At 33.0% G+C, this 12208-nt stretch overlaps 1 protein-coding gene across 1 annotated transcript in view; it reads right to left on the bottom strand.

The window, feature by feature from the left end:
- The window catches only part of LRP1B (LDL receptor related protein 1B), a gene marked incomplete at its 3' end in the record, with an annotated part of 2330707 nt that overhangs the window by 118702 nt on the left and 2199797 nt on the right, over positions 1 to 12208 (bottom strand). The window contains exons 96-98 of the mRNA XM_081243013.1: positions 11800 to 11934; positions 8520 to 8639; positions 6644 to 6885 (exon numbers count right to left, since the gene is read on the bottom strand). Of these exons, the coding sequence (XP_081099139.1) occupies positions 6644 to 6885; positions 8520 to 8639; positions 11800 to 11934 (497 nt within the window). The remainder of the gene's footprint in view (positions 1 to 6643; positions 6886 to 8519; positions 8640 to 11799; positions 11935 to 12208) is intronic.

Below are 12208 nucleotides of genomic sequence, written 5' to 3'. Positions count from 1 at the left end.
ATTTTTGGTGGTATGCAGGCCTCTCACTGTTGTGGCCTCTCCCATTGCAGAGCACAGGCTCCGGACACGCAGGCTCAGCGGCCATGGCTCACGGGCCCAGCCTCTCCGCGGCATATGGGATCTTCCCGGACCGGGGCACGAACCCGTGTTCCCTGCATCGGCAGGCGGACTCTCAGCCACTGTGCCACCAGGGAAGCCCTGGATATTTTTGATTTGACATGTGATATAATCTGATTTATGTTTTACATGGAGCATTCTGGTTACTGTTTTGTGAGTAATAATGATAGCAAGGAGACCAATTAGGAGGGTATTGCACTAATTCAGAAGAAAGACGATGGTGGTCCAAAACTAGGTCCTTGCAGTCACGCTGACCTAAGGTATTCAGCTCCTGGGCATACTATTGAAAGTAGACTCAACAGTATTGCCTGATTTTGGAGTTATGAGAAAAGCAGAGAGGCCAACAGTGACTCTAAGATTTTACTTTGAGCGCCTGGAAAATGGAGTTGCCATTGAATGAGATTGGGGAAGCAGATTTTGTGGATCATATGAATAGTTTATTTTTAGGCATGCTCCACTGGGGATTTTTTTTTTTTTAAACATCCAAAAGTAAAACCAGAGCAAGCAGTTGGACAGAGCCTGATATCAATTAGGCAATTGTTAGCATGTGATTATATGTTAAACCATGAAACAATATGAACTCTCCAAGGAAGTGAGGAAAGATAGAAAGAAGAGGATCAAGGTCTGAGCCTGGGGCATTCCAATGTTAAGAGGGAAGGAGAAAAGGATCTAGCAAAAGAGACTGAGAGGTGAGGAAAAAAAGAGAGAACAATAAAAGAAAAACTATACTGATGATTCATCTTAGAACTATTTTTTATTACAGGGTTTATTATTACATCAAGTGAAGTAACAAACAAAAAATCTACTTAAAGTTTAACTGGAAAGACTGATACTGCTACTATGAAGAGAAAGGTTTCTCAACTCTGACACTATTGACATTTTGGTAAGGATAACTCCTTGTGAGAAACTAATTTATGCATTGTAGGGTGTTAAGCATTTCCCCTGGCCTCTACTCACTTAATACCAGCAGCACTCCCCAGCTGTGACAATCAGAAATATCTTCAGACATTACCAAATGTCCCCTGGGGTGAAAGATCATCCCCAGCGGAGAACCACTGATTGTAGAACCATTAAGTGCTTTCTGATGCCTGCTTCCTCCATGACTCGAAGCAGTTGTCAAGGTCTTTTAATGAATTTCTGTCTCCAATTTATTGAACACTTCTTTATCTTCCTTTACTTGACCTTTCAGCAGTACTCTAGAAATATAATCCCAACTTCTTTTTCAAAACACTTTCCTCTCTTAGCTTTTGTGACTCTGCATTCTAGTTTTCTCCTAATGCACTGGTCACTCTTTGTCATCATTTTAATCTAGCCTCAGAGCTTCGTTCCAGTCCCCTCTTTACTTCCCCTGGTAATCTAACCCGGCTTCATGGTTTTAGATGCCTCCTCTATTTTTCTATTCTTTAATGTAAATCTCCAGTCCAGAGATCTAAGATAAAGCCTTGAATACATCACTGACTAACTGACATCTCACTTGGATCTCTTACAGGTATCTGACATAACATGACTAAAACTGAACCCACAGTTTACCATTTTCAGTATCCATCAAATTATAGAATCCGGAAGCTCAGGTGTCAGTCTGGAGTCCTTCCTGTCCTCATTTTTCACATTCATTTTATTTGCAAACATTTTTCCTTAAAATTCTACTCACTACCCTCCATTTCACTGAGACTACAACAGTGCAACATAACACCATTTCTAATTGGGAGCATAGTCCTCCTATGTGGTCTCCTTCTGTTCCAGTCTTTTCTCCCACCAGATCCATTCTCCACATAAAAAGTGAAATAGTTGTCTTAGATATAAATAAGATGGCATTACTTCCTTCTCATCTCTTAGGTCTTAGCTCAAAATCTCCTTTCTTCAAATGTGCCTTTATTGATCATCTTACTCAAAACCTACAACGTTTAAGTTTTTCTCTCTAAGTCCAGTTTTTATTCCCCTCAATACACTTTTCAAAACCGGACATTTTTTTGTATTTACTTATTTATTAGTTTACTTGACTTTGTCTTCATTCCACAGAATATAAACTTCATGAGGACAAGATTCTATTTCCTTTATTGTATCCTAAGAACCCAACACCAAACAAACAGAACTCTTAAAATAAAGCTATGGGTATGGTTGAATAAAACTTGACTGGTTCACCTTAAAATGCTATACAATTCGATCAATAACTTACTCAGTATTATTAATTATATTATCATATGTTTTATATGGTCTTATAAGATTTATGTTCAGTAAATTTTGAATATTAATCACAGCTGTTTCAGAACCATTAACTCTAATCAGTATGCATTACTGAGTGACTGTCTTATGCAGTCAACAACAGTCAAGCCACAAAATGGTAATAGTGTAATATCTGATAGTTTTAGATCTCTTCCAAAGTAATTGTAATAAATGATTTTAGCTGTTGACTGGTTTGAATAAACTCAGATGGTTTTAAAAGTATTCTTGCTAAGGAAGTATAGACAGTTTCAGTTTAGAGTTTAATGGTTGTCATAAATTTATAATAATGAAGAAAAAATTTTTAAAAATAAACTATTAATTTTTACCACTACCCAAACATCCTAAAACAAGACCTTGAAGTTTTTGCTAAAATGTGTGTACACACACACACACACACACACACACACACGCTTATGTATGGGTTCATAGACATACCTATAAATTTATGTTTATGTGTGTGTGTGTGTGTGTGTGTGTGTATATGCGTGTGAATGAGAGGTACACACAGACCCATATATTTGGTATGAGGTTTATAGCTAGGACTCCAATTCAAAATTGAAACCTATTAAAGAAAACAGTTTGAATATTTTGTTAAAGCTTTTCAGAAAAAATGGTTTAATCAAATTTTTTGAGAAAAAGTTATGATTATTAATGAATAAAATTATAAGTAAATTTATACTGAACATTATTTTTTGCATAATGGAGAATATGTCAAAAATGGTATCTCATATTCACTTCTCAAAACCAGGTAGATCAGAGGAACCATTTGTTTTGCTCAGGAATATTCAGCTATTTAATTGTAAAAATCTAATCTGTATATTTAAAGTCATTTTCATTTTTCTAAGCATTGACTTACTTTATAGTGCTTGCCATCATGCATCTAGCATTTCATATTAGAAATGACAAATGGCCAGAAAGTATGTACAATTGTTGTATAACACAATCATATTCTGTTCTAACTACTAAAATTCAAATTCTCATTATGCTTTACATATCAATTGAATTATGTCAGTCTTTTAAGTTTTAAATTACTTAATTTCTTAAAGGAAAAATCTATCCATTTTGTATAGCTAAGGGGGTTAGAAAATCATAAGTAATTCTATCTATAAATAACTTAGTCTGCATTTGAAATTTAAATTTGCAATCCTAATTACTATTCCAACCATTTTCACAGATTACAGAAGAGAATTCCCTTCATTATTTCTAAAAAAATATCATGTTAAAAACTATCTTCCTTTAGAATGGACTTCAGTTAACATTTAGTTGTCTGAGCAATATTCTTCTGATTTCTGATACAACATATTTTCTGCCCTTTGTTGCAATGAAAATATTCCACTGTTTTCAGTATCTGTGAATATGCTTCCAAGATAACCTGCTATCACATGGATAACTCCTTCCATTTGCTTCACTGATAATAGGGTTATAACTAAAGTATCCATAGTTTGATTTGTATATTTTTCTTTCTTTTACCTATTGATTCAGAGATAGAAATCAATGCACCATATTCAGTGTAGGGAAAAATCTTAAGTTTTGTTTTCTGAGGAGTGGGGAATTCTCAGGTCAGTATCATTTAATAATTGTGCCAAAACTTAGAAGATGAAATAGAGTGCATGTTCATTAAACTAATGGATGACTCTCTGGTGACTGTGAAAGGAGCAAAATATAATACATTGCAGGGAAACTCATGAAGGTAGAAATTCAATTCTTTACATACAAGATGGATTTCAAAGAAATAAATACAAATTGTCCAGGTAATAACTGGATAGACATAAACTATGTCACAAATTTTGGGGAAATCATACATATTTACTATCTGGAAGGGACTTTAGAGATTTTCTACTTCAATAAAGTAGTTAGCGTTCAGATGAGTATGTTGAGACTCAGAGATGTAGCAAGTATCTCAAGTTAAAGTCTAAATTGTGTCACATTATAGCTGCATGGCCATAGATAAGTCATTTAATCATTCTAGAATGCACATTGCTCATTAACTTAAGGTGGTGAGAATGGATTTATTCCATATTTATAATATTGAGATATCAGGATTACAAAAAGGTTTAGGAAGCAAAATTAAATAATTGCCCTTATCAGTGTAGCCTTAGGTATTTTTATACATATATATAATACACTGGTTGGAATTTCTATGGAATGCTTGAAGGTTTAGAACATGGTGCTAAAATTCATGGCTCAGAGGTTCCAACCTTATAATCATGACACTTAGTTAGTTATGATGGGCTTCTAGAAAATGTACCCTACTGTTACCCACTTTTCTTCCTATTGAATACTGTTAGTCATCAGTAGGTCTAAGAAGAGAGAGAGAAAAACAAACAAATAGAAAGTCTAGATTACACAATACATCTTATTACTACCATTAAAAGACTAATGATGTTTCAAATCCTATTAGAAAAAGGCTAATCAATAACTTTGCATTGATGATGAAAGACTCTATACCACATTGATAAAATTAAAAATTAAAATATGTAAAATATATAAATAAAGTATATATTGATCCATTTATATATTTGAGTACATAAGAATAAATATTTAGCTATTAAACGTTTGCCTACAAACTTTGCCTCGTGGCCTACAATAAACAGTTTGCTAGAGGCTACTGATTGTATTTATCCATCTCCCCAAGGACAAAGCTAAAAAATTATCAAATCATTTTCACTGAAAATTATATGAAAAATAAAGATATATTTTTAGCAACTATCAAATTCAGGTAAGAGTAATTTGCAATTAATTTGTAATGTGAGAATATGCATTATAGGGAAGAACATTTTGCCAGTCATCATCAACATCATCACCATCATTATCATATCATTCTGTTAATCTATACAGTACTTATTATGTGCCAAGAACTATTAATGCTAATATAAATATAGTGTGTGTGTGTGCACGCACGTATATTCCTCACTAAAACCTCATGAAATGGAGAGTACAGAGAAGCTAAGAAGTTAGTAAGCGACAGGAACAAGATTAAAACCCAGCCAGTATAATTTCACAATATATACTCTTTATCACTTCATTAATACATGAAACTGTACCACAGGAACAATGTTTTTGCAAAGCAAACTTCTGTTTTAGAGATAAAGAAAGCTAAAGCTAGTCAAGACTGAGTCAGTCTTTTGGTCTGATTGGAAGGAGATGATATGTGAGTGAAGGAGGGTAGAGTGATCCACTGAAGTTCTTGGCTCTGTCCTAGAACTACCCTTAATAGAACTAAAGCTTTGTATAACACTGGGTTTGGGGGAGGAGTTAAAGAAACAACTCTGATATATATGGATTTTTACTCACAGTTAATTTAATCTAAACTGAATTTAAAAGCTAATAATATAGCTTCTTTTAAAACTAGCTTATTGACACCTACTACTGATAAAAAATAGTGTTCCAGATTTCCATCAAATGATATTCACGGAGTTCAAATATTTACGGTAAATACCTCTGAAAAAGGTAGTGAAGACTTCCAGATAGGTGTCTCTGATTCGTTTCAAATACAAAGCTTTAATTATTTAGTAGGATTAAAGTAATTTAATCCTACTGTGATAGTATTTGACTCTTTGGTTGTATGGGAATGGGCCAGGCCCCACCAAAATAAGTCTTTATCTGTTATTTCTCTGCCAATTTACTTCAAAATATAAAATACATAATAAATTGACATGCCCTAAAACAAAAAAGGATAAACTACAACCACAAGTCTAAACAAATGTTCTAGTTTATTTTTCTCAGAAGGAATAACCATGATAATCAATGTGTCCGTCATACACCAGTAAACAATATTGTTCTATTTTGGATGTTCCCTGAAATATAGTTATTAGGAGTCAGAAGAAATGATTACACTATCGAATTGATCTCTTGCCCTAGAAGAGAACTATATTTCTCATATTGTTAAAAATGAAACAATTTACCCTGTATATTTTTGAGTTTATTTTGTAATGTAAAAACAAAGTGATGATTCCCAATATGATCTCATGATGAAAAAAACCCTCATGTTCACAATATATTATTAAATACTATAAAATATAGAAAGTTCTAGAAATTTTAGGTATTATTAATTACCATTCTTATGTAACTACAGAAAATGTATTAAAAGAAACACATAATATCATGCAATTAAAATGAATTGTACCCAGCTATGAGAATAAAGGTGTAGGGAAGTGTTTTATTTTTATACAGGGAGAATACTAGGAGGAATCACTGAATATATTAATTACCTCTTATAATCAGATACTGTGATTGACAGATTAAAAAAACAGGGAAGTGGGGGAAGGTGTGAGCCTTCAAATATTCAATTTTATTTACTTACAATCAAGCCACTGTTTGCTTGCCTTTTTTCTCTGCCATGTATCATTTTGTAGAAAATTCCGCCTGGATTAAACTGAGTACTCCAAATAATCATATCTCTCTGATAATATACATCCATCCCTGTTATCCTTGAATTATGTTCAAAATGAGAAATTTGTTGATGATCGCCACTGTAGTTGAATGGATATATAAAACCCAGGATATCAGTGTCATTAGCAATGTAGAGAACTTGATCTTCAGAGCCTGGAGATTATTATAATAAAATACAAAAATAAAATAAATTTCAACTAATGTAAAAGCAACGAATGTACTTTTAAATTAACTTGAATTGTTATTCTTAACACAGTTTCTTGCACAATAAAAATAAACTGGGTTTATACCATCTTTTAGTCTTCATGACATTTCTAAAACACACTTAACTAAACATTTCTAAGAGTTATTAATGGAGGTTTTCTTAGGTCAAAGCTTACCTTATGGCTAGAAATTAGGTATTTGTAGTAGATATCCTTTTTATGAAAAGGGATTTCTATTTGGTAAGTCACAATACCTTATGTTTTAATGTTTTGGATCTGAATATTCAAATACCATGTTATATACTCATTAAGCCTCAGACATTTCTGAGCATTTAGTTTATGCACCTGAATGATCATTACCTTAGGCTAAGAAATAAAAATTACAAGATGAAGAGTCTTCTTCTTCCAATATTCATATATGTCAAATGTTCTTTTATTTTTATTTTATAAAAATATCAGTGTTTATTATATTAACATGCCATAATCTCAATATTTTCTAGAATCTTGCTAACTGGAACCATGTAGCCTGAAATTTTGACACCTACAATACAATACTGATGTAATTTGCATACTGAGACAAGTAAAACCCTAAACAGAATCCTGAAAATAGTAATTGAAATATTAATGAAACTGTAAAGAAAGACTGAATTGCATATATAATATGTGCAAATTAAAAAAAAATAATACATGAGTTGTAGTTCAGCTCTATAGGCTCAATAGCTCTCACTTAGTAAATGGTTACTATGTGATAGGAGATGTATTAAGTCTTTGACAATTTATCTCCTCTTACAACAACCATGGAAAGTAAGGATTAGGCCTCCCATTTTACAGGTGAGGAACTGAGGCTCAGAGAGTTTAACTTGCCCGAGGCCACACAATCGGGTGCAATGCTGGGATTCGAATACAAGTCTGTCTAATTCTACAGCCCATTCTTGCTTGGTTCACTATATCGTGTTGCTTTCCTCTTGTAATAACTGTCTTATTAACATTGTTAATCATACCCTGTAGCTAACAATATTTAAATTACAATATTATTTAGTAAGAACATAAAAGCATTAAAAGCCATATCTAAGAAGCCCCAAATATATATCTGTAATTTAATTTTTTAAAAATGATATTCATAAATAGAGGAGGTCTGAATTTGAAGACATAATTTTATTTTAAAACCTTTAAGTTCTTACTCAAAATTCCATTCTCCTTATAATGCTAACATTTAATTTAACCCGTTATTTTTATCCCAGTGGTATAATGTTTCCTCAAGTACACTGAGAGCAGGCCATAAAGAAAGATACTTCATATTCTATCACATTGGCTTTTAAATTTTACCTCCTGATAAATTGTTTCAAACACAAAAGTGATTTTAATAGTAGCCAGGTATTTGACAGCCATGTTTATAAACCTTTCCAGATTAGATTAATTAAGAATGATAATAAATTGGACAATTTACCAGTGTTAAAAAGAGAATTATTTTATATTTTCAGGCATTAAGCCATTGCTAAAATGCAATATGAAACATTTTTTTTCCCATAAAATGTTTACAGCAAAATTATAATAACATTTAAAGTAATGGTTATATATCCTTACCTTTTGCTATGCAGGTGTTATTTCTTTCTTGAAAATTCTGGTCGCACACACATTTATAGGATCCTTCCATATTTACACATTGGTGGGAACACGTGCCAAACACCAAACATTCATTAAGGTCTAGAAAAGAAGAGCTCAAAATAGCACCATCATAACCCCAATTAGTACTGTCATTCTTTCCACTTTTCAAAAAAGACAAATGTATTTTGTGTCCTTCAACTTATTATTCCTATTTCTTTCATTGTCTTTTCAAACTGTTAAGTCTGTGACTTGCTATGTAATATTTTCCAGCCATAACAATTTTTTCACAAGTTTCACTATAATGACTCATCAATTGTTTGTGCATTGCTTGTTAATCCACTTAACACATTGAAATATCCATTTCAAACTTCCCTAGTATTTTCATTCACTCAAATAAAGGTTGAGTTTTCTGATTACCTGCCACCATACCTTTGCACATGTCATATGATATTCCTGTGTCCTGTAATGCCCTTGCTTTTTACATAGAAAATTTCTACTCATCTCTCAAGATTCACCTGAAGTGAAGCCTTCCTTGGTCTTCACCAATATACAATAATGGTTATCCATCTCCTAGATTCTCCACTTTTTGCTCTCTTGGAATTTCTATCTTATGCTACACATATGAAATACAGTTCATATGGTATTTCATATATGTGGTCACATATTCATATCCCCTACTTGACTGTCAGTCCCTTGGGATCATAAATTAGTATTTATTCATTTTTTTTATTGCCAACATTTTGCACAATTCCTGGCAAAGAATGAAGATATGGATACACCTCTAACACACTTCTGGCTTCATGTATACAAAGTGACTATGTAACAAGAAGGGCCAAGTGAACAAACAACAAAATCCTGAATGCCTACATAAAAATAAATATATATAAATCATAAGTAATAAATAAATCTTAGGCAATATCCTATGGCTTAGCACATGCCTCAAATTTTAAAGTTTTAAGCAGGACCAGGATTGAGGTCAGGTGATTCTGGTGAATTATCTACTTTCTTTTTCTTTACCTCCTCTACTTCTGCTTTCAATCAGCATAAATTCCTCTGCCCCCTTTATCACTTATAGTTGCCCTAATTACATAATAAATCTGTGAGATAAATCCTCCTCTTGAATTAGAGGAATTTAAGGATAAGCACAGCAATAATAATTTTCTCTTGTTTAGCACTCAGCAGTGTTCCAAAGCCTCAGTTTTAGAGATAAGGACATTCCCAGTAACATTTGTAAGTGACAGTGCCAAGGCTTAAACTCAGGCTTCTTGATTCTATTGTCTCTACTATGATACTTTGCCCACGGTGAACTTACGTACTCTCAGGAGTGCCATTCTGCGTTTAATTGAAGTGTAGGCTAAAGAGACAAAACTGAATTTACTTGTTAACAAATGCTATACCAGGGATAAGTAAAATACATGGTACCAGCTCTCGGCCATCAAAAAAGTATTACAATAAATTTTTATTCGTTTTGGCACCTGTAACTTTGAACAGGGAGTTATTTGTATCTGTGGTTTCTCTTTGAGATGAAATCATAATCAGTGAAAATCTGCATGATTTGATAAAATCTCAGTTCTCTCACATGGCCCTGTATTGGCCAGAATCACCGTTTCTTCTCATCTCTATAACCATGTCTATGTCGGGAGCTTTTGAAGAGGATGGAGTAATCTCACACATGTCCAGTACTTGGAACAGTGCCTGGCATGCAACAACTATTAATCCGTTTCTATTTCTTCCTTGCTGTTCCCTTACATTTTTCTTCCCTTTAGATATTTTAATTGAAGTGCTTTGGCTTTAACATCAAATAGTGATTTCTTATGCTCTTTTTGAGCTACCTATAGAAAGGACACAAAACATTTAAATTCTTTGGAATATAAATCAAGGTAATGTCTTTCCCCTTCTCCATACCAAGTCAAACTGCTTTTGTCTATTATCAAAACTTCATTTATTACATGAAGATATATATTTTGTTAGAATTCAGAAGTTACTCATTTGCACAACAGAAATACTAGATTCATAGTGATTTAAAATGAAGAATGTAGCTTGTAGGTTATATCTGTCATGGAATATAACTAAAAATAAAGAAAATTTCAGGATCAGAATTTCTAAATTTAGTAAGTATATACAGGAAACAGAGCCCACTATTCACAAATAAGCATTAGAAAATTAATGCTATTTGGAAGTAAAATCTTGAAGAGATTGTGTGTGTGTTTGTATACAACTGACATAAAGTTTCTCGAAAGAAGAAATAATCCAGTCGAGAAATAATTTGCTTTTTTATTAAAATGGAGAAACTTAAGTTGCCAGTTTTCAGTGTTCCCTGTTAATGAAGAAATAAAATGGCATGAATAATCTAAACAAGTATATAACTCAAAATGTTCATATATATGATGTGATTACAATTATTTCCCCTTTGGATGAGAATAATTAATTTCAATAATTCCATTTTGATTGACACAATGTAAAAATCACTTTTATTTACCCAAGAATAACACAAGGAGACAATAGAGAAGAGAGCTTGTAGAAGAAAGCATTTTACGAGTTGAATTTGCCCTGGATAAGCCAGACTTGGATAATTTAGGTTTGGCTCTAACCACGATAATATCAATATTAATGGAGAAACTGGCAGAAAGTGCATATAGGTCTGTATTTCATGGCTCTGTAGTTAAAGACCTGGTGTAAATTATATTTACATATAACTTACTATGAGATTCTGGCTCCCTTACATGCTCAGTTTTTAAATGATCACAAGTAAGCTGACAGAGATTTATTTAAAACCTGTCTTTGAATTTTAGGAGACACTCTTGATAATATAAAGCACTGTTTAAGACATGGTGTTAGGACAAAAGCCCACAATTCTCTAAAAGTGAATTACCTATCGCAGTATTGCAAATGCTACAACTCAAGAGAAGTGTGTGATCATAAACATGTTCTTTCGGGAAGGCCTCTAATTCTTCAATAGTTTCTGAACCAGCAATTTCGTTATTTGCATTTCAAAACAAAATTGTAACAATACAATAGAAATTCCTGCAGGTCTGAATCTGCTATACGAAAGGCTTTGTAAGCCTCAGCAACGGTTAGCTTAGCAGTGCGAACAGTCTCTTGACCCCAGGGACTTTCACTCTCATAAGTAAAACGGTATCCCGTAGATATGCACCATTCTGATGAAAATCAGTCCCCTGTCATCTCACAATTTAGCAGCTTTGGGAGTCTTTTCTAACCTAAAGATTTAAGAGCAAGCTGTTGAGGAAATGTACTATACCTTCACACTGTCTGTTTTTCATGTTTCTCTGAAATCCAGGCTTACAGCGACAGAAAACAGATGTTTTTATTTGATTACAATATTCATCATCTCCACATGGATTCACATTATCTTCACAGGTATATTCAGCGGGAGCTAGGATTTAAAAATATGATCAAAACTGATATAATTCTAATTCCTGAGTGGGAGTTTACTACTTTTCTTAATTTGAAATTACACTTATTATTCCATAGATAACTCTTTTTGAATTTATAAGATTACGGTCTTCTCCCCATATAAGCCCTCATTTCTTATAAAGGTATAGAAGCAGATAAAAACCAAAATCAATTACATTAGGGATAGTTTAGACCAAGCTGCCAACAGCTGATATTTACAGCTGTGATTGAGCTATACTACTTTCCAAAAGGAA

The sequence above is a fragment of the Mesoplodon bidens genome (genome assembly GCF_964165515.1).
Source record: "Mesoplodon bidens genome assembly, chromosome: 8".
Lineage (NCBI taxonomy): Eukaryota > Metazoa > Chordata > Mammalia > Artiodactyla > Ziphiidae > Mesoplodon > Mesoplodon bidens.
The sequence above is the reverse complement of the archived record's forward strand: the minus strand, read 5'-3'. Positions and strand labels throughout refer to the sequence as shown.